Source organism: Salmo salar, chromosome 07 (assembly GCF_965601325.2).
Source record: "Salmo salar chromosome 07, fSalSal1, whole genome shotgun sequence".
NCBI lineage: Eukaryota > Metazoa > Chordata > Actinopteri > Salmoniformes > Salmonidae > Salmo > Salmo salar.
This window is the reverse complement of record NC_138297.1, coordinates 57,850,891-57,873,614: the sequence shown is the minus strand read 5'-3', so window position 1 is coordinate 57,873,614 and position 22,724 is coordinate 57,850,891. Positions and strand designations below refer to the sequence as shown.

General features: G+C 44.3%; 1 protein-coding gene across 3 annotated transcripts in view; it reads left to right on the top strand.

The window, feature by feature from the left end:
• The first annotated feature begins 5,037 nt into the window (after window positions 1–5,037).
• LOC106609629 (tetraspanin-11) overlaps window positions 5,038–22,724 on the top strand; it is a 28,504-nt gene continuing 10,817 nt past the window's right edge. For 2 of the 3 annotated variants that reach the window (XM_082977789.1, XM_045722244.2), the window contains exons 1-6: window positions 5,038–5,153; window positions 7,949–8,050; window positions 9,941–10,132; window positions 17,560–17,634; window positions 20,130–20,234; window positions 20,733–20,891. In XM_082977789.1, the coding sequence (XP_082833915.1) occupies window positions 7,964–8,050; window positions 9,941–10,132; window positions 17,560–17,634; window positions 20,130–20,234; window positions 20,733–20,891 (618 nt within the window). In that variant the 5' untranslated portion in view covers window positions 5,038–5,153; window positions 7,949–7,963. The remainder of the gene's footprint in view (window positions 5,154–7,948; window positions 8,051–9,940; window positions 10,133–17,559; window positions 17,635–20,129; window positions 20,235–20,732; window positions 20,892–22,724) is intronic. The other variant, XM_045722243.2, reaches the window with a different exon arrangement.

Sequence of the window (22,724 nt, the reverse complement as noted above, 5' to 3'; positions counted from 1 at the left end):
TAAAATAATGTTGTTTACCCAAGCAAAGTGTTGACTGATGCAAATAATTTCATTTGACACCTCATGCGTGAAATTAATATTTTAGAGACTGGTATGGGGTAATTTGAGATTTCGAAACAATGTGGTCAACAAGGAGGTGCGGGTGGTTCTATCAACAACAGCTCCCTCTTCATTATGCAGAGTAGTCTGCCTGTTGATGAAGTGGCGGTCTCTCCGACCCCCCACAGGCTAAGGTTAATTTGATATTTAAAAAGAGAGCAGAACATCATTGATTTGACTGGTGTGGTCAATTAAATAATGATGGAAGTGAAAAGGAGATTGGGTCACAGTGGCGATTTTAGTATGTAAATCTTGGTGGGGCAAACTCAAACCATTTGTTTTAGATACATGCCAGCAAAGTCACTACACAACACTAAACAATACATTAATTGCACTATAATGGTGACAAAAAGTGCCACAAACTGTTAGGGCCTACATAAAGCTGTCCCAACAGCAGAACTTTCTTTCAGCACCATGGAGTGAATCCTTACCACCGCTACCCTGGCTATCAGCAGAGCCTTGTCTGGCAGCGAAACAGTTCATTCAGCCTCATTTACTGCCGTTTAAAAAAACCTAGCTGACATCGCTGACTTGCTTAAACAAATGGTGTTTCTACTGACAATTGAGATGTACAAACTATAAGGGAACGACGAGCTGATAAGAGGCAATCCATAATTTCGATTAAGACATTAATGAGCGAGCTAGGACGGACGTAGTCAATATACAGTTGAAGTCGGAAGTTTACATACACCTTAGCCAAATACATTTAAACTCAGTTTTTCACAATTCTTGACATTTAATCCTAGTAAAAATTACTCCCAAGGATGAACCAGACTTGTGGAGGTCTACAATTTTCTTTCTGAGGTCTTGGTTGATTTCTTTTGATTTTCCGATGATGTCAAGCAAAGAGGCACTGAGTTTGAAGGTAGGCCTTAAAATACATCCACAGGTACACCTCCAATTGACTCAAATTATAAGCTTCTAAAGCCATGACATCATTTTCTGGAATTTTCCAAGCTGTTTAAAGGCACACTTAGTTGACTGTATGTAAACTTCTTACCCACTGGAATTGTGATACAGTGAATTATAAGTGAAATAATCTGTCTGTAAACAATTGTTGGAAAAATTACTTGTGTCATGCTCAAAGGAGATGTCCTAACTGACTTGCCAAAACTATAGTTTGTTAACAAGAAATTTGTGGACTGGTTGAAAAATGAGTTTTAATGACTTCAACCTAAGTGTATGTAAACTTCTGACTTCAACTTCCGACTTCAACTGTATATATATATACACTGCTCCAAAAAATAAAGGGAACACTTAAACAACACAATGTAACTCCAAGTCAATCACACTTCTGTGAAATCAAACTGTCCACTTAGGAAGCAACACTGATTGACAATAAATTTCACATGCTGTTGTGCAAATGGAATAGACAACAGGTGGAAATTATAGGCAATTAGCAAGACACCCCCAATAAAGGAGTGGTTCTGCAGGTGGTGACCACAGACCACTTCTCAGTTCCTATGCTTCCTGGCTGATGTTTTGGTTACTTTTGAATGCTGGCGGTGCTTTCACTCTACTGGTAGCATGAGACGGAGTCTACAACCCACACAAGTGGCTCAGGTAGTGCAGCTCATCCAGGATGGCACATCAATGCGAGCTGTGGCAAGAAGGTTTGCTGTGTCTGTCAGCGTAGTGTCCAGAGCATGGAGGCGCTACCAGGAGACAGGCCAGTACATCAGGAGACGTGGAGGAGGCCGTAGGAGGGCAACAACCCAGCAGCAGGACCGCTACCTCCGCCTTTGTGCAAGGAGGAGCAGGAGAAGCACTGCCAGAGCCCTGCAAAATGACCTCCGCAGGCCACAAATGTGCATGTGTCTGCTCAAATGGTCAGAAACAGACTCCATGAGGGTGGTATGAGGGCCCGACGTCCACAGGTGGGGGTTGTGCTTACAGCCCAACACCGTGCAGGACATTTGGCATTTGCCAGAGAACACCAAGATTGGCAAATTCGCCACTGGTGCCCTGTGCTCTTCACAGATGAAAGCAGGTTCACACTGAGCACATGTGACAGACGTGACAGAGTCTGGAGGCGCCATGGAGAACGTTCTGCTGCCTGCAACATCCTCCAGCATGACCGGTTTGGCGGTGGGTCAGTCATGGTGTGGGGTGGCATTTCTTTGGGGGGCCGCACAGCCCTCCATGTGCTCGCCAGAGGTAGCCTGACTGCCATTAGGTACCGAGATGAGATCCTCAGACCCCTTGTGAGACCATATGCTGGTGCGGTTGGCCCTGGGTTCCTCCTAATGCAAGACAATGCTAGACCTCATGTGGCTGGAGTGTGTCAGCAGTTCCTGCAAGAGGAAGGCATTGATGCTATGGACTGGCCCGCCTGTTCCCCAGACCTGAATCCAATTGAGCACATCTGGGACATCATGTCTCGCTCCATCCACCAATGCCACATTGCACCACAGACTGTCCAGGAGTTGGCGGATGCTTTAGTCCAGGTCTGGGAGGAGATCCCTCAGGAGACCATCCGCCACCTCATCAGGAGCATGCCCAGGCGTTGTAGGAAGGTCATACAGGCACGTGGAGGCCACACACACTACTGAGCCTCATTTTGACTTGTTTTAAGGACATTACATCAAAGTTGGATCAGCCTGTAGTGTGGTTTTCCACTTTAATTTAGAGTGTGACTCCAAATCCAGACCTCCATGGGTTGATAAATTGGATTTCAATTGATTATTTTTGTGTGATTTTGTTGTCAGCACATTCAAATATGTAAAGAAAAAAGTATTTAATAAGATTATTTCATTCATTCAGATCTAGGATGTGTTATTTTAGTGTTCCCTTTTATAAATATATATATATATATATATTTAGGTAAATAGGTGGGTTGCCACTGGTCACATAACGAATACCGAGAAGGTGAAAAACAGTGTGAATGCTCTTAAAGTGCATTTTGTGTCCTTTTGTCACAGTGAGAGGTACGCACTTTTAGCAATGATCACACAGACGCCACTGTCATTACAGTGAAGCTGACTGAGACACACACACACACATACACATAGACACACTCTATATACACACACACACACACATACACATCAAGACACACTCTATATACACACACACAGCCCCCCCACCCCCTTTACACACAGACAGATAGATGTGTTTGTTGTTTCCTCTGCCAGTCCTGTCTTTGACTTTGTCTGCTCGACCGTGGCCCGAGCTTAGCCAATCCTGCGAGACAAGGCATTAAAGAGCTTAGCGGGCTACAAACGATGGGCGATAAACTAATGACGGTGGAATGGGAAGGGACAGACAGGTGCTGCCAAGGAATATAAATTAGTTGAGTTCTGAGAGAAGGAAGTATACTTACGCTGTTTATTTCTCTCACATTTGAGTTGGCTCCGAGTTTATTTTCAGTCTCCAGGGTGTGATTAAAATTGGCTTCAAATTCAGAGCTGTGATGATCTCCCTCTCATAAACAGCTGCTGTGTTTGTGACTTCTGCCCATTAGCTCAGTGAAACACAGAATCCATGATGGATCATAACATCCCCTTCTGTAATGGAGTTTGGGGAGACTGATGTTGCTGTAGCAGGTAACATCCACACATCCTTTCTTGGTGGCACTCCATCAATTCCTAATGGGCTGTGGGGATTATTGGGTTACTGAGATGAGGTTAGAGGGGAATACACAATAGTCATCCTGTTTGTTAGAAAGGAAGCAATCTGAAGACAACTTATGTGAAAAACTGGGGAGAACATAACATTGAAAAAAAATGTAGAGCTGAGCAAGAGAGGATAAATATAACCTGGTTCCAGAATCCAGATCTGTTTGTGCTGTCATTCCATTCCCATTCCAACATTCCAACCCAGCGTTTACAAGACATCACAGACAGATCTGGAACCAGTCTAGGATCAATAGGCTTGTAGTCATAAACAATTATGATAGGCCCTCTCTATTGTTTTTCAATCAATTCATATTTGGGAAAGATTAAAGGCTTACAAATCTGCCACTATGACATTTGGTCAATTATTTCCCAATTATCCTAGCTATTCAACTGGAGGTCTCTCACCCAAACTATTTCCCTCACATAGACACCTGAATTATAATCTTATGTGGCACTTTCTCCCAAACCACAACATATTCCATGTGCCCTGTAATTGTCATGTAGAACCCCATAGCCATGCTGAGGCCTAGGAATGGTAATTTGCGCTTGAGGATGTTTGCTTCATCCTGAACTCCCCCTGCAGAAAAACACCATTATTTCCAATCATACTGCGGTTACCTCCCAGTAGCGCATTTGTTTTTCGCCGTCATCTTTGTATTCATTGTGTGACCCAAACTCATTTTCACTTTCAGCATTCTTAAAATAATTGACCACGCCAGTCAAATCAATGATGTTCTGCTCTCTGTTGAAATACCAAATTAACCTTAGCCTGTGGGGTTCGGAGAGCCGTCCACTTCATCAGCAGGCAGACTACTCTGCATAATGAAGAGGGAGCTGTTGTTGATAGAACCGCCCGCGCCTCCTTGTTGACCACTTGATCAGAATGGATGACGTGAAGTGTTTTTGAAACCTCAAATTACCCCATACCAGTCTCTAAAATATGCCCTAACCGCATGAGGTGTCAAATGAAATGATTTGCATCAGTCCACACTTTGCTTGGGTAAATAACATTATTTTCCCAGAATGTGTATTTTTAAAACCCCATAAACCTCATCTACCGGGTGCACGTGATTAATTGGATTGATATCATCAACAAACAAGACTCAAAACAAGACAATATGTAACAAACTTACTAGACTTGTACTTGTGTGAATAAACACACAAAAACAATGTAATTACCGCCTGTTACATTGTATAGGCCTGTAGGCCAATGCGCTGTAACAGTAGCACTGCGGCTTAAATACTATCCAAATCAATGGGGGCGGGTAGTTTCATTCATTTCCTTTTCACCCCATAATGACCCCTCATTCTTCCCCACGGACTGGACGCTAGGGAAGCATCAAGCTTGATTGTATCATCACATAGCCTATGCTACAATAACGAGACGGCTATTCGTCCGTTTATCCTCAGAAGCAAGCCGTGCATTTGGTGAGTGAGGTAATTACGGCTACTTTCCTAAATTGAGATGCATGCAAATATAAGCAATTTCGTGAACTCTGTCTGCTACACGCAGCTCAATGCAGGTGCATCCAGTGTGCGGTGTTTTGTTAGGGAAGCCTGCTCAGTATCCATGGCCTCCAAATGTAGCAAAAGATTTTGGGAAATGAAAAATGAAATCATATTTTTTATGTTTTGAAAATATTGTCTAGTGCATAGGCAGCGGTTTCCTTATTCGGTTTTGTAGACAGTCAGAACGTTAAAAGTGAGTCTGCAAACCAACGTCCAGCCTATTCCACTGATCAGCGAGCGAAATGGACGCTGCGTAGATATAGACAAACGTGAGGATCTATGGCAATTTAGATTTTCATATTGACGGTGAGGATCCCTTCTCTGATATGAAGCTTATCAAGCACTCATCTCTTGATGGATGTTTTATGCGGGGGAAAATCGACGGATCCTGCCTGCCTTCTGGCTGTACATAGATTGCCGCAAGTGCCCGTAAACACACATCCATCACATATGCTCACACAGCGTGAGGTAGCCTAAATGTGAGTGCATGTATATCGTTGATATATTACAAGCTACATCTTGCTGGCCGGCTGGCCTGGCTGGTTGCATAGGTAGCCTACTTGTAAAACATTCTGTCCAAAGCATATTCTAGAATGTTCTGTTTTTGTTTCTTGTCTGTCCCATCAAAGTTACACAGTAACTGATTTGTTAGTCCGAGGACAAAACTTTCAGCTCGTTTGTTTTCAACCAGTGAATGACATACCGGTAGCCTGCAAGTCACATTTCAGAGCTTGTGCTCTTTGATAATGCATGTTCAGACAGTTCAACCCATTCCCTGTGTACTGGAACTCCCTATAGCCCAAAGCCACTGGTTTGAAGGAACAGTACACACAGTACACCCATTGTGCTGAATAACGTTTGAGCCAGCAACTTCACAAAGAATAGAATAGAATAGGACAAGAGCTGAGTAGAGCATGAGTATAGAATACAAACAGTAGAATATAAATGTCTTAGATTCGAATCACTGTATTTTCCCCAAGAGTCAAATAGAATGAATACAGAAAAGAGTAGAATATAGAATACAAACAGTAGAATATAAATGTAATTGATTCGAATCACTGTATTTTCCCCAAGAGTAGAATAGAATGAATACAGAAAAGAGTAGAATATAGAAAACAAACAGTGTAAAATAGAATACAATAATGAAATCATTTTTCCCAAGGGAGCTTTAGGTGTTGCAACAGTAGCCTATAAACACATATCAGCACAATTAAAGATACAGATACCAAGAAAACGAAACAGTTTTGATGCAGTTTAGGGTTTACAGACAAAGCCATATTTGCAGATGTGTTACTGCAATGTTTATAGTTGGGCTGTAATGGCATGAGCTAAACTTCTCCTAGGTATCAATGTGGCTAATCTATAATTAGCAGCTTGCCATAATTTCTTATGGGAGGATGGACACACACACACACACACACACACACACACACACACACACACACACACACACACACACACACACACACACACACACACACACACACACACACACACACACACACACACACACACACACACACCCCCGTGATATTAGCTTGAGCTAGAACTGAGAGAAGTCTCCAAAGGCTTGCAGTGGCATTCGTTGCTGTCTGCTGATTGGCAGATCAATGTGGCAGGCCTAAGTGCTCACTAACATCTCCTTTTATTTAAAGTGCTGCAAGTGTGTGCATTATGAATGATTTATGTATTTCTAGTCAAGTCCACTGGTGTGAATGATTTATTTACCTGTTGCTGTTATTGGATATGTGAGGTTAGCAGCATCTAGAAGTACTGACTCTTACACAGTGTGTGTCAGTGACTAGATCCATTCTATGCAATGCTTTGGACATAAACCTTAATGAAATGAGTTGATGAAAATGCCATAACTATACTATAAAGACAGTCTTACAGGAATAATTGACTCTTGTTAGTAGCTCAGCCCTATGATTGACAGGTCTGAGAAATGAAGAAGTGGATAGTCATGTCATATTAGATTACGCTGTCCAGTGATGCTGTCCAGTGATGCTGTCCAGTGATACTGTCATGGCGATGTGTCAATCAAAGGCCTTCAGAGGCTAGGCAGCATCTTTCTCCCTCTATTTAATTGGAATGTGTGTGTGTGTGGGTGTGTGTGTGCGTGTGTGTGTGCATGTCTCCACAAATACCTTTGTTTTGGCGGCCTGGCTTTTGTTATAACACCAACGCCTCTTCACAGGGTGTTCACAGAGTGTGAGGATAATCAATGTCCCTTGTCTGGTGTGCTATAGTTGCTAGTTATCGTGCAGAAGGGAGGAAGTAACCAACAACAGTTTGACTGACTGCTGGTGGATATGTGATTTGGGTTATTGTTCCTGCTCATGTTATGCCTTGTGTGATGTGTTATTGTCCTCAAAATGTCCCCACATTTTATGTCTTAATTTGCATTAGAATTACCGGTTAGCATTTTCTATGTTGTTAGACCGTTTCTCAGCCATTTGAAATGCTATGTGAATTGTCAAGTCCTCAGAACTCCTGGTTAAATTTTTTGTACCCTGTTTTTATAATATTCTTCAAACATTGGAGAATCTTGTGAGAACAGAAAGTCTGTGAGACCTGCTGGTTGGGGTTTCTACCCTGTTTTCAACACTGCTGACTGTTATGAGAACAGTCAAGTACTTTTCAGCCCTGTTGACTGTTATGAGAACAGTCAAGTACTTCAGATTCAGAACTGCCAGTTTAAGTTTTGTACCCTGTCTGTCCAGAGCTGTGGAGGGGAGATGTCGGCCATGTACAAAGACGACCAGGATAACTGGATGACTGTCTGCCTCAAGTACCTCCTCTTCGTCTTTAACGTCCTCTTCTGGGTGAGTAGCACTAGCCTGGTAAACTGGCCTGGTAAACTAGCTCGGTAAGCTAGCTCAGTAAGCTAACCCGATAAGATCTTTTTGTGTTGGGAAAGACCAAGTGAGTTGGCTTTACAGCACAAAACAGATCTGGGATCACGCTGTATTAAACCTCTAGTACACAGAAACAATACTTTTCTTCCAGTGACAGGTTCATAGTTGATTTATTTAAGAGGGGACTCAGGGAGAGAGTGAATTGGGTTAACGTTCGCGAAGGCATGCATAGGGAAGAACGATATTTGACAGGTTTTACATCAAAGGAAGCTAGTTAGACTTCTTGTGTGACTTCTTGTGTTGCTCTTTCTTAGCCAAGAGAGAAGGAGAATCAGAGAGAGAGTTACAGTGAGGAAAGAGAGGGAAAGAGTTACAGAGTGAGGAAAAAGAGACACAGAGGGAGAGAAAAAACATGACAGAGAAATGGAGTGGCGGATTAAATTTAGGAGCGCTAAGAAATGGACTTGGCCCAGTGTACTGTAATATTTATGGCCTGTCAGTGTTGGACCGAGGTGCTGTGGATCAAACCTGGTCCCTGGCAGCTGGTGTACGTTTAATGTTTAATAATACAGTTAACTATTAAAGCTATGTTCTGTTGGGCCCTTGGGCCTGAAAACAGTCGTTCTCTGTCTACAAAGTAAGGGATCAGATTCAAACGGGTTCTCTTTTATATCTCTCGCTTTACATTTCACACTAACCTAACGACTTCCCTTCAAACCCCACATTGCATAACAGTAATACCTCCCACTTTCCCCAACGGCCACAGCCCCAGCCTGTCTGTTCCTCTATATTGTAACTCTGCACCCAATGATACTACATACTAATACTCCGGAGTTGCCCATTCCTTTAAACTATCACTTTTTCCCCTGGCATGGTGTTTTAGCACTATAGATGTCAGATCTGAATTTGAGCCAGTTTGCTACAGCAGGAAAATAATCGAATAATCCTGCAGCAACAGGAAATGTGAGTTATTATGTGAATAATAATTAATGGACATTTTTATAGGGGTTGATACATTTCCAGTGGAAATTACAAACATCAGAAGCCTTTTTAAACCTAAAATACGCTACAAGTTTGACATTTCCTGCATTGCTGGAAAGTTCTGCAAAAGGGTGATCAAATTTACATCCTACATCTGTAGCAGCAGTGTTTGTTGTTTGGGAGTTGGGACTTGGCGTGTAGAGGAGGAGGAAAGGGATGGGAGGCTGAATAGGCGTGACTCTCCCTGGGATTTCCTGCACGTCCGGGTGTGACATAGATGACAGAGATGGGGAAAACAGATTAAGGGCATCGCCACGTCACCCCTCTGATGTGGCCACCATTGTTTATGGAAACGAATCACTCCACTCTGGCTCTGTTTGGCTCGCTCTCCTTTTTTGTCACTCTGCTCTCTTCCTTTCTCTCTCTCTTTCTCTTTTTCTTTTTCTCTTCCTTTTTCTCTCTCTTTCTCTCTTTCTTTTTCTCTTCCTTTCTCTCTCTTTCTCTCTTTCTTTCTCTCACTGTTTTTGTGTATATCCCCTTCCTCTCTGACTCACTTTATTGACACTGCGTTCTCTCTCTCTGTCACCCTCCTCTTTGTTTTTCTATCTCTCTTTCTCCCTCTCTTTGTTTTTCTATCTCTCTTTCCCCCTCTCTTTGTCTTTGTTTGTCTTCCCTTTCCCTCTCTGACTCACTTGGTGACACGCCAACACTCTCCCCCCTCCTTCTCATTCTCTCTCCCCCCTCACACCCCTCCTGTCACCTTTCCTACTCTCTCTCCTTCTCAAATTCAATTGAATTCAATGAAATTGGCATGAAACATTTAAAGCCAAAACAAACATGTGGGAACACATGACATCAACCTGTCTCTCTCCTCAGGTTGGTGGAGCGGCGGTGATGGGCGTGGGCATCTGGACCCTGATAGACAAGAGTGACTACCTGAGCCTGCTGGCCTCCAGCACCTTCACCGTGTCCGCCTACATCCTCATCCTGGCCGGGGCCCTGGTCATGGTCACGGGCTTCCTGGGCTGCTGCGCCGTCATCAGGGAGCAGAGGAGCTGCCTGTCCACGGTGAGGGAGCCCTCCCTGGGCAGGGTGACTACTCTAGGCCCCAGGCTTTCTGGATGTCTCTGAAAGGCCCCTTGGTCTTCTGAATGTTTATGTTGATTAAAGGGATAGATTGCACACATTACAACATTAGTTAGATGCATTATATTGAAAGTAGTGTATGGCTCATAGATAACTTTCAGGATAAGATACTAACTAATGCTGTAGTTCGTGTGAGATATCTCTTTAATGGCACTGTTGGTGTTTGCATAAGAAAGGGGCTGGTTATATACTGTAGCTACAGGTGACTGGTAAAATGAGAGAACACAATGAAACAAGGAGAATGGAGCTATCTGCACTCTGTTCTCCCTAAGGGAATATTCATTTAGAACATCCGTTTAGCTTGTCCCAATTCCAACTCACCTTGGTTGCACTCATCACTTTTGGGTACATTGTATGTACTTTCCTTTACCCCAGATACCGGTTTCCTTTGAAACGTCCCTGTACCTGACGCTCCTTCCCTGCACCCCTGCTCTCACAGCTCCACTTGTGTCTTTCTCTTATGCGTGTGTGCGCGCGTGTGTGTCTGTGTGCGCGTGTGTATCTCTGTGTGTGTGTGTGTGTGTGTGTGTGTGTGTGTGTACGCTGGGAGCTGACAAATGAGCTGACAATACTGTCCTCATTGTTTTAAAGAGACAGGCCAGGCAGGAGAGGAGCAGGCCGGAGGTGGGCCACTAACTCTGCGACTGCAGCAGGATTGGTTATAGTCAGGCATTAGTAGTCATACATGAAACAAATGGAGGGGGGAGAGGGGGCTTTGGGTGGTGGAGGGCAGTGGTATAAAGTACTTAAGTAAAAATACTTTAAAGTACTACTTAAGTAGTTTTTGGGGTATCTGTACTGTACTATTTATATTTTTGACAACTTTTACTCCACTACATTCCAAAATCAAATAATGTACTTTTTACCCCATGCATTTTCCCTGACACCCAAAAGTACTTTTAAATGCTTAGCAGGACAGGAAAATGGTCCAATTCACACACGTATCAAGAGAACATCCCTGGTCATCCTACTGCCTCTGATCTGGCGGACTCTGTCACAGAAAATGTCGTACTCTTCGGCGAATATGTCGCATGGGAGAGAGAAGGACCAAGGCGCAGCGGGATTGTGGACACTCATGTTTATTACTGACAAAACATGTAAGGCATCCACTTGAAAAACAACACTAGACAGTACTCACGACATGGACAGTCTTGCAGGCTATACAAAACGCAGTGCAAAATCAATTCCCCACAACCCCAAAGAAAAACACACACACCTATATAGGACTTCCAATCAAAGGCAACTATACACACCTGCCTTCAATTGGAAGTCCCAATCACCAACACAACATTTAACAAACACAAACCACCTGCCACATCCTGACCAAGACTAAGCAATACGCCCTCTGCTGGTCAGGACGTGACAGTACCCCCCCTCAAGGTGCAGACCCCGGGATGCACCTAAAAAAAAGAAACGCAAGAAAATCCCCAATACCCCAACAAAACCAACAAACAATAACCCCTAAACAATAAGGGAGGGAAGGGAGGGTGGCTGCCGTCACCGACGGCACTGTGCTACACCCTCCCTCCCCAACCCACCTATCCTGGAGGTGGCTCAGGTGCAGGACCTGGACTTCGTTCCACCTTTGGCGTCGCCCACTTCGGTGGCGCCGCTAGCTGACGTGCCACTCGGGCTGACCCTGGCAGACGGACCACTCGGGCTGGGCCGGAGGACAGGAGGGCCACTCGGGCTGGGCCGGAGGACCGGAGGACCGGAGGGCCACTCGGGCTGGGCCGGAGGACAGGAGGGCCACTCGGGCTGGGCCGGAGGACAGGAGGGCCACTCGGGCTGATCCTGACTGATGGGCCACTCTGGCAGCCCCGAACAGGCGGGCCACTCTGGCTGATCCGGGCAGTCGGGCCACTCTGGCTGATCCGGGCAGTCGGGCCACTCTGGCTGATCCGGGCAGTCGGGCCACTCTGGCTGATCCGGGCAGTCGGGCCACTCTGGCAGTTCCGGGCAGTCGGGCCACTCTGGCAGTTCCGGGCAGTCGGGCCACTCTGGCAGTTCCGGGCAGTCGGGCCACTCTGGCAGTTCTGGGCAGTCGGGCCACTCTGGCAGTTCCGGGCAGTCGGGCCACTCTGGCAGTTCCGGGCAGTCGGGCCACTCTGGCAGTTCCGGGCAGTCGGGCCACTCTGGCAGTTCCGGGCAGTCGGGCCACTCTGGCAGTTCCGGGCAGTCGGGCCACTCTGGCAGTTCCGGGCAGTCGGGCCACTCTGGCAGTTCCGGGCAGTCGGGCCACTCTGGCAGCTTCTGACTAGCGGGCGGCTCTGGCGGCTCCTGACTGGTGGGCGGCTCTAGCAACTCCTGACTGGCGGGCGGCTCTGGCGACTCCTGACTGGCGGGCGGCTCTGGCGACTCCTGACTGGCGGGCGGCTCTGGCGACTCCTGACTGGCGGGCGGCTCTGGCGACTCCTGACTGGCGGGCGGCTCTGGCGACTCCTGACTGGCGGGCGGCTCTGGCGACTCCTGACTGGCGGGCGGCTCTGGCGACGTACGACTGGCGGGCAGCTCTGGCGACGTACGACTGGCGGGCAGCTCTGGCGACGTACGACTGGCGGGCAGCTCTGGCGACGTACGACTGGCGGGCAGCTCTTACGACTGGCGGGCAGCTCTGGCGACTTACGACTGGCGGGCAGCTCTGGCGACTTACGACTGGCGGGCAGCTCTGGCGACTTACGACTGGCGGGCAGCTCTGGCGACTCTTGACTGGCGGGCAGCTCTGGTGACTGTTGACTGGCACTCCAGTCTTGCCCCGTCAAACAGCGCTTGTGCCCCCCCCTAAAAAAATCTTGGGGGTGCCTCTCGGTCTCCCTTACCCGTCGTGTTCCCCAGTCCTCGCCAGACTTCTTCCGCTGCTTGGTCCTGGTTTGGTGGGGAATTCTGTCACAGAAAATGTCGTACTCTTCGGCGAATATGTCGCATGGGAGAGAGAAGGACCAAGGCGCAGCGGGATTGTGGACACTCATGTTTATTACTGACAAAACATGTAAGGCATCCACTTGAAAAACAACACTAGACAGTACTCACGACATGGACAGTCTTGCAGGCTATACAAAACGCAGTGCAAAATCAATTCCCCACAACCCCAAAGAAAAACACACACACCTATATAGGACTTCCAATCAAAGGCAACTATACACACCTGCCTTCAATTGGAAGTCCCAATCACCAACACAACATTTAACAAACACAAACCACCTGCCACATCCTGACCAAGACTAAGCAATACGCCCTCTGCTGGTCAGGACGTGACAGGACTCAAACACACATGCTTCATTTGTAAATTGTGTCTGAGTGTTGGAGTGTGCCCCTGGCTATCCGTAAATTTAAAAAAAACAAGAAGATGGTGCTGTCTGGTTTGCGTAATGTAAGGAATTTGAAATGATTTATCATTTTACTTTTGATACTTAAGTACATTTGATCAATTACATTTACTTTTGATACTTAAGCATGTTTAAAACCAAATACTTTTAGACTTTTACTCAAGTAGTATTTTACTGGGTGACTTTCACTTTTACTTGACTCATTTTCTATTAAGATATCTTTACTTTTACTAAATGAGAATTGAGTACTTTTACCACCACTGGTGAAGGGTGTGTTTTGGTTGTGGGGTTAGAGTGAGTGGTTGTTTAAAGGAGAGGCTTGAGTGAAGAGTTGGTGTTCATCAGATCACTATGGCTGTGGGGTTGTATGAAAGAGAGATGTGTCTGTCACGTCCTGACCAGTATAAGGGGTTCTTTGTTATTGTAGTTTGGTCAGGGCGTGGCAGGGGTGTGTTTGTTTTGTGTTGTCGGGGGTTTTTGGGTATTCTATGTTTTGTATTTCTATGTTTTTTCTATGTTGTGTATTTCTTTGTGTTGGCCTGGTATGGCTCTCAATCAGGAACAGCTGTACATCGTTGTTGCTGATTGGGAGCCATACTTAGGTAGCCCTTTTTCCACCTGTCTTTTGTGGGAAGTTGTTTTTGCATTGCTGTGTGTGTAGCCTGCGAAACTGTTTAGCTGTTTTTAGTTTTCTTGTTTTTCCGTTGTCTTCAATAAAAGTTATTATGAGCATTCACATACCCGCTGCATTTTGGTCTACTCACTACGACGGCTGTGTGTGTGTTTGTGTAGAACACAATATAATGCAATGTTATTACCAATCAACAATGGCTGTTAGGAATTAGCTTTAGTGTGGTGTGTAATAATACACCTCCCACTTTCCTCCATCTGCCATAACCAATATTCTGGCATTACCACACACACACTGTGTTTGTTGATGATGATGATGTGTGTGCTTGTGCGTGTGGCTATGCGGCTGCATGTGTGTGTGTAGCCTGTTAGAGGGCAAGGTAAAGAGGGAATGGCTGCTTTAACTCTGTTATAGACTATGGTCTCCTAAATGAAGGCTCCTCTACAGCTGTGTGTGTGTGTGTGTGACAAACAATGGTTTTGGCATAGCTTTGTTTTTCCTCGCCTCCACGCGTCACAGCAGCGGCAGGCTGGGAATGAGCATCTGTCTCCCCGTGATAGCCTTGAGCGCCACGCTGCACGCCAAACGCTTTGTGTCCCGCCTCTACGACAGGTGTGCCTAATTAGCCCTGGTGTGTGTGTGTGTGTGTGTACGTGTGGGAGTGTGTGTTTGTTGCTTCATTTAGTTTTTGGTTGATTAATTGTGTGTGTGTATTTAGTGTGTGTGTTTGTGTGTGTGTGTGTGTGAATGTGCATGAATGTGCGTGTGTGTATAGCTCTCTAAAAAGCTCAACCACCAGTCTTGTTAGTCCATTGTTGCTTTGTGTGTATGTGTGTGTGTGTGGTTGTGTGTGTGTGTGTGTGTGTGTGTGTGTGTGTGTGTGTGTGTGTGTGTGTGTGTGTGTGTGTGTGTGTGTGTGTGTGTGTGGGCGAAACATACTCACCATTTACATACTCTGCTGTTAAATCGAAATAGTGTTATATCACAATGATACAGAAGAAGATTTTACACAGCAGATAATGGTTGGTTGGAACCGCCTACCCCCAAGCCACCCCCATTTCTCATCGATTTAAATACACATATTGATATCTTCCAGACTAATTGGCTAATAAGGTGCTAATTAGGCCACTGAGACTTGTGTGATGTCCTCTCCTCTTCTCCAGTAGCATACTAATGATGGTTGCGTTTTAACAAAGTGTTTTTCTATGTGTGGTAACGATATCTATGAAACATCCACAGAAGATTCATTTATAGCACCTTAGTTATATCACCCCGTAACATAGACTTTATAAGCATTGCTCGAAAAAAATCCATACCAGCTCATAGCTCCTTTTAGGAATGTGTTGGATGGACATTGGTGGTACAATGCATTATAACACTTGATTCATTCATAATGGCTGATGATCCATATGAGTGAATATTAATGCATGTATGCCTTCAGTGCATCATTTAGAACTCATTATTGAAAGGCAGTTTAAATACCATGTGTTATTAGTATTATTATTCATTATCCAGAAGTGACTCAAAGAAAGTCTTACCCGTATTTTGTCTCCCATGAAGCCTGGATTTCAGCTCTATATCAACATAATCATACAGTAGCTAATCCCTGGATCAAAGCTTTATGATTCTGTCAATATTGCTGTTGTTTTCTGGTGTTATTGTTGCTCCACTGAACTAAGTACTGAATGTACTGGTTTGGAGGTGTTATATTGTTTTACTGAGTACTAGTTTAGAGGTGTTGCAGGGTTTTTTACTATTAGTTTGGAGGTGTTGCAGGGTTTTTTACTATTAGTTTGGAGGTGTCGCAGGGTTTTTTACTATTAGTTTAGAGGTGTTGCAGGGTTTTTTACTGAGTACAGGTCTGGAGGTGTTGCATTTTTTTTTTTACAGAGTATTAGTTTGGAGGTGTTGCAAGGTTTTTTACTATTAGTTTGGAGTGGTTGCAGGTTTTTTTACTGAGTATTAGTTTGGAGGTGTTGCAAGGTTTTTTACTGAGTATTAGTTTGGAGGTGTTGCAAGGTTTTTTACTATTAGTTTGGAGGTGTTGCAGGTTTTTTACTGAGTATTAGTTTGGAGGTGTTGCAAGGTTTTTTACTATTAGTTTGGAGGTGTTGCAGGTTTTTTACTGAGTCCTGGTTTGGAGGTGTTGCAGTTTTTTTTTTACTGAGGACTGGTTTGGAGGTTTTGCAGGGTTTTTTACTATTAGTTTGGAGGTGTTGCATAGTTTTTTACTATTAGTTTGGAGGTGTTGCATAGTTTTTTACTATTAGTTTGGAGGTGTTGCAGGTTTTTTTACTGAGTACTAGTTTGGAGGTGTTGTAGGGTTTTTTACTATTAGTTTGGAGGTGTTGCAGGTTTTTTACTGAGTCCTGGTTTGGAGGTGTTGCAGTTTTTTTTACTGAGTATTAGTTTGGAGGTGTTGCAGGATTCTTTACTGAGTATTAGTTTGGAGGTGTTGCAGTGTTTTTTACTATTAGTTTGGAGGTGTTGCAGTGTTTTTTACTATTAGTTTGGAGGTGTTGCATAGTTTTTTACTATTAGTTTGGAGGTGTTGCAGGTTTTTTTACTGAGTATTAGTTTGGAGGTGATGCAGGGTTTTTTACTGAGTATTAGTTTGGAGGTGTTGCAGGTTTTTTTTACTGAGTATTAGTTTGGAGGTGTTGCAGTGTTTTTTTACTATTAGTTTGGAGGTGTTGCATAGTTTTTTACTATTAGTTTGGAGGTGTTGCTGTTTTTTTTATACTGAGGACTGGTTTGGAGGTTTTGCAGGCTTTGTTGTGTTCTGTTCATTGTTGTTCCCTCAGGAGATAGAGGTGTTTTATGTCTCTCTTAGTTCTCAGTACATTTAGCTGTCTGCAGCGGAAATCAAAACCTCTCGCTTTTCTTTTTCTCTCTCGCTCTCTCTCTTTCTCTCTCTCTCTCTCTCTCTCTCTCTCTCTCTCTCTCTCAAATATTAAACGTATCCCCCTCCCTCTACACTCTGTTCTCTCCCTATTCCCCCTTCTCTTTCTCTGCTAGGAGAAATTTGACAGACATCTCACACCCCTAATTCATTTCTCCTCATTCTGCACAGTCTGTCACATTGCTCTCTATTCCTCTGGTCTTTTTTCATTCTCTCTGTCAGCTTTGGGAATGCAGGTGCGTGACAATACAAAGACACTTGATGGAACGTTTTATATCTGCATTGTCACAATAACTGAGTGATTTTTGGTAGGAGTCTAAGAGTGAGTGTTGGTTAAGATGTTAAGTGAGACTGTTCTAAACAGAGACATGCAGTTAATGCAGCATTATGTCTTATATTCAAGAGAGAGTTTTGCCTGTAAGTGTTGAACTGAACTGTGTTAAGACTGATCTCTCTCTCTCTGTCTGTCTCTCTCTCTCTGTCTCTCCAGTATTTCTGCTGTCTGTTGTTGATCTTTCTCATAGAGCTGGTGGCAGGAGTCCTGGCCTACGTGTATTACCAGAGGGTGAGTGACTACTTCTCCACCTTCATCTTTTATCCTCTTGTGTACCCATCCCTCCCTTCCTCCCTCTTCCCCCCCCACGTATTTGTTTTATTTTTAAATACTGATCTATTCATTGAGTCTGGAGTGCAGTTCTGGGACTGCATCTCCATTGCATTTGAGCAGCCATGTGTGTGCGTGTGCATGCTTACCTGGTGTGTGTATGATACCTGTGTAAAGACCATGTATCTGGAGCCCTGATCTCCAGACTGACCTCAACCCCGAACCCTGATCTCCAGACTGACCTCAACCCCGAACCCTGATCTCCAGACTGACCTCAACCCTGAGCCCTGATCTCCAGACTGACCTCAATCCTGAGCCCTGATCTCCAGACTGACCTCAACCCTGAACCCTGATCTCCAGACAGAACTCAACCCTGAGCCCTGATCTCCAGACAGAGCTCAACCCTGAACCCTAAGATCATCCTAATCTCACACATCTGTCTGTCTTTCAGTATAATCAGAAGTAAATGGTAGACTCAATATCCTGGTGAGGGGAGATCTTATTCACTGGAGTTGAGTTGAGTTTCAGATAAATCTAAACATAAAGTCTCACACAAGCAAGGCAACCCCACTTCACTCTCCTCTTTTACTCTAACTGAGGTGTTCTCTCTCTCTCTCTCTCTCTCTCTCTCTCTCTCTCTCTCCTTGTCTACCCCCTTCCTCGCTGTCCCTCTGTCCATCTCCCCTCTGTCGTGTCTTTGGCATCATTAAACCGAAGACTTATTTTTAGCAAATAAATTCTTTGTAATTATTATGTGATTAAACTAACTTAATCATGTAAATGTAATTAACTAGGAAGTCGGGGAACCAAGAAAAATATTCAGATTACAAAGTTATAATTTTCCTAATATAACTTTCCGATATTTTAATATCTGATCAATTAGTCTTCTAATTAATGAATTATTCTTTACCTCACGTTAGTCTCATTCCAAACTTCATAAATTGTTGGTTATCTGCACGAACCCAGTCTTCACTATGAATCATCCATACATCAATTGTCTTAAATAATTTATTTACTAACTAAATAATCACAGAAATGACTAAACAAACAAACAGTAGATATAGTTATAAGGAAATGATAGCGGAGTTTCCCTAGAGGGATAAACCGGTATCGCGGCTTGGTAGACAAAGGGACTGAAAAGGGCACGAAAGATAAAAGACACTACAAAGTTGATAATTATAACAATTTAAATGCTAATCCTTTGCACATGAATGCTCACTCATTCGGGAATAATTGCAATCAATATATATATTTACGCTCAGTGTGACATCGCGATCTCTGTTGGAAAGTTTGTTTCTGTTCGAGAGTTTGTCTGCTCTCTCTCTGCCGTGGTTAGAATGGATAGATCAGAGTAACATTCAGCAATGTTGTTGTAGAATAGATGTTTCGGTGGTTGTCGGTCCTCGCATTCACAGGTATATAATTTCTAGCTGCAGACTAGTAATTAGTATCAAAGAGTAGCTCTTATTCTGTCGGATCAATAGTCTCAGAATTTAACCACGTGGTATGGTTAAAAGATTCAGCAATCTACTCAAACCTTAACTTCCTCTGTGATGAGGTACTGGTCTCGACTCAAACCTTAGCCCTCTCGGTTATCGAGGTAAGCTGGTCTGCAGAGGATTCTCCAGGTGGGGGCTATATTCAGAAGAGCAGAAAAAGGCTGTCCCATGATGCCAGATTAATGTCTGTGCTCATGGTTAACTTTAAAGGAAATTCAGTTCCCTTTCATTAAACAGTTTAAAATCACATTACATAATTTCACAAATAGTTTCGTCTTTACTCATTTATTTTATACAACAATTAGATGCAAGTCTCATAACTGAGACTCTTGTATAAACAGAGTTATGTTAATGTGGCTGTATTGTCTCTCATGAGTTTCACAAACATTAAACGAAATGGACCAGTCGTATCTGGATTCTTCCCCGACCGTGTACACCTTCTCCAAAACATGTACATTGTTCAGCTCTCAAGTTCTATGCTGGAGAAGAGGTTCCTTTGTCCTCCTGTGAAACGTTCTCTCTCTCTATACTGTCTGGCCATGAGGAAGAGAGTCCACAAAGGAATTTACGACCTGAGATAACAGCAGCCTGGGTGTAGGTGAGAGAGAGAGAGGGGGAAGGCACGCTATACCCAAAGAGGGATACGTTATGACACTTCCCTCTCTGTTTCCCTCCCTACCTCTCCCCCTTCCCCCTTCCTTCCTTCCTTCCTTCCTTCCTTCCTTCCTTCCTTCCTTCCTTCCTTCCTTCCTTCCTTCCTTCCTTCCTTCCTTCCTTCCTTCCTTCCTTCCTTCCTTCCTTCCTTCCTTCCTTCCCCTTCCCTCCCTACCTCTCCCCCCTCCCTCCCTCCCTCCCTCCCTCCCTCCCTCCCTCCCTCCCTCCCTCCCTCCCTCCCTCCCTCCCTCCCCTCCCTCCCTCCCTCCCCTCCCTCCCTCCCTACCTCCCTCCCTCCCCTAGCTCAGTGAGGAGCTGAAGCAGCACCTGAATGAGACCATGACAGAGAACTACGCCCAGCCAGGGAAAGAGGCCATCACCCTGGCCGTGGACAGACTACAGCAGGACGTAAGGACTCAATCTCCCATTAGCCTTTGCTTAGTTTTTCTTGAAGGGACAGGAGCGCCAGTGGTAAAGCTGGTTCACATTAGTTATGGCACATAGTTGTTACACTCAACTGATAAAGCTGCTGTAGGACACACACACACACACACACACACACACACACACACACACACACACACACACACACACACACACACACACACACACACACACACACACACACACACACACAATCATCCCTGTTCACCTTGAAGCATGTGAGGTTCAATGTTAATCATATGCGAGGTCACGTCCACTATATGGGTACAGTATGATGCAAAGATGTCAATGCAGTCTGTAATACGTAGTTATGACTACTTGGTTTACAAAGGTTTTTTGTGATGTGTTTTTTCTGCCTCTTCATTATTTTGTTGATTGATTAGAATTAGATGCGATGGTTTTCAGACATCAACTAAGTGTATCTAATGATAAACACAATCCCACTCTTCTTCTGTTGGTCAGTTCAAGTGCTGTGGCAGCAACAACTCGTTTGATTGGCTGCATAGTGTGTACATGACCTCGGCGGTGTCGGAGGGCAGGGTGGTCCCGGACAGCTGCTGTAAGACCATCACCACCCTCTGTGGCCGCAGAGACCACCCCTCCAACATCTACAAGACTGAGGTGGGTGGGACTGTTGGAAAATCATCTTTCAACAGCAAATATGTGCCAAATGGGTTACAGCAGACTTTAAGTGGTCATAACTGGACATTTCCACAGTAGAAATGTGTTATGTTGTCTTTCTATTTCATAGCGATGACAGCAGAGCCCAGCACTGTCAGTGGAATGGAACTGTCCATCATGATTTCAGATCTAACCATTTGTTCATATTTAATGGATCAATACAATTCAAGTTTCATCCTAAAATATTCCTTCAAATAAATCTTTCAAAAAATATAAATGGATCTCGACATGGAACAATTGATCAATATTTCAGGACCAGAAGGTTGTATTGGGCATCGAATGATTTGTAATGTCTGAAATGGGGACAGACAGATGATATGTCCCACAGAGCTCGACTGTCTCCTTTCATATTCTGTCTATGAAACTGAAACAGTCAAATACTCTGGTTTGGAAAGTCACTTTTGCCAACAACTTTTCTCTACTTGACAGAATATCAGTAAGGGATGATAGCGTAAGCGCTCTGAGAATATTTAATAAAATATTTGAGATGCTACTTTCGCTTTTATCTGTGACAAGCTGGAGAAGTCTGTGCTTGTTTCTCTCTTTCGCACACACACACACACACACACACACACACACACACACACACACACACACACACACACACACACACACACACACACACACACACACACACACACACACACACACACGCACACACACGTCTCGCTCCTTGGTTCCTCCACTTGTCAGTGTCACTCCAGTTCAGAGGAGTGAAAAATTGATAAAATCTCTTTATAATTTAACAAAGTTTATATGGGTGGAACTGAAATATTTACTGTGCATTTAGGGAGTCCGCTGTGGTTGACAGCTCCCCACACACTCGGAAAACACTTGGGTTGAAAATGTGCTCGTCAATGTGTTTTCACTTGTCTAGGAAGCTGAGATGTTTAAAAAAAATGTCCTCAGAACTGTGACTCACAACATGGCTTGAAACAACCTACTCAGTCAAAGCTCTTTGGTAAAACAGTATGACACTGGATGTACGGAGGTGACTGCCCATGGATGTTTACGTTCACTCCATCCAGCCATGGCTCCTCAATGCCCCCTCTACCCACATCTGAGTGACGTGTGTGTGTGTGTGTGTGTGTGTGTGTGTGTGTGTGTGGTCAGAGAAGGAGCCTCCTGAGAGAGACCTAATTCATCCCACTGTTCTCTCTACTTCTCTCAGGCTGCCTGTTAGAAGTTGATGTTACTCTTCAATAACACAGACCCCAAAGCAAATCAGGGGGAGAAAAATAGGTTTATTCAAAGAGGAAAAATCATAGATGTTATGCTGAGAGGTAGATGTTCATTATTCCCTGTCCTCGGTGATTCTCTCCACAGAACAAAGGGACAGGATGTAATTTATAACCCAACCCTAGCCTGGGGTTGACCAATTAGAATTCCTTGCAAATAAACTGGGCCAATGGCCAAATAACAAGTCTCCTATTTCAGGCTCAATGTATTGACAAATTCCTCCCATGTCTCTGACACATTGATCATTAATTCCCTATTACAGAAAAAAACACTATTTCCATTCATCGTTAATTCCCTCTTGACCTTTAGTCCTCTGTGTTGTGTATTATTTTAAAATAGTCTTACACTGCCCAAGTCCTTTATCTTACTGTAGTTTGTTCTCTGCAGTGTAACTCTGTACCACACACACACACACACACACACACACACACAATTGCCGCAGCAATTTGGAGACAGACATAGAAAGAGCTGGAGAGGGTAGGGTTGATAAATATACTCTGGTAAATGAAGAGCATAGCCCAATTCAATTCTCCT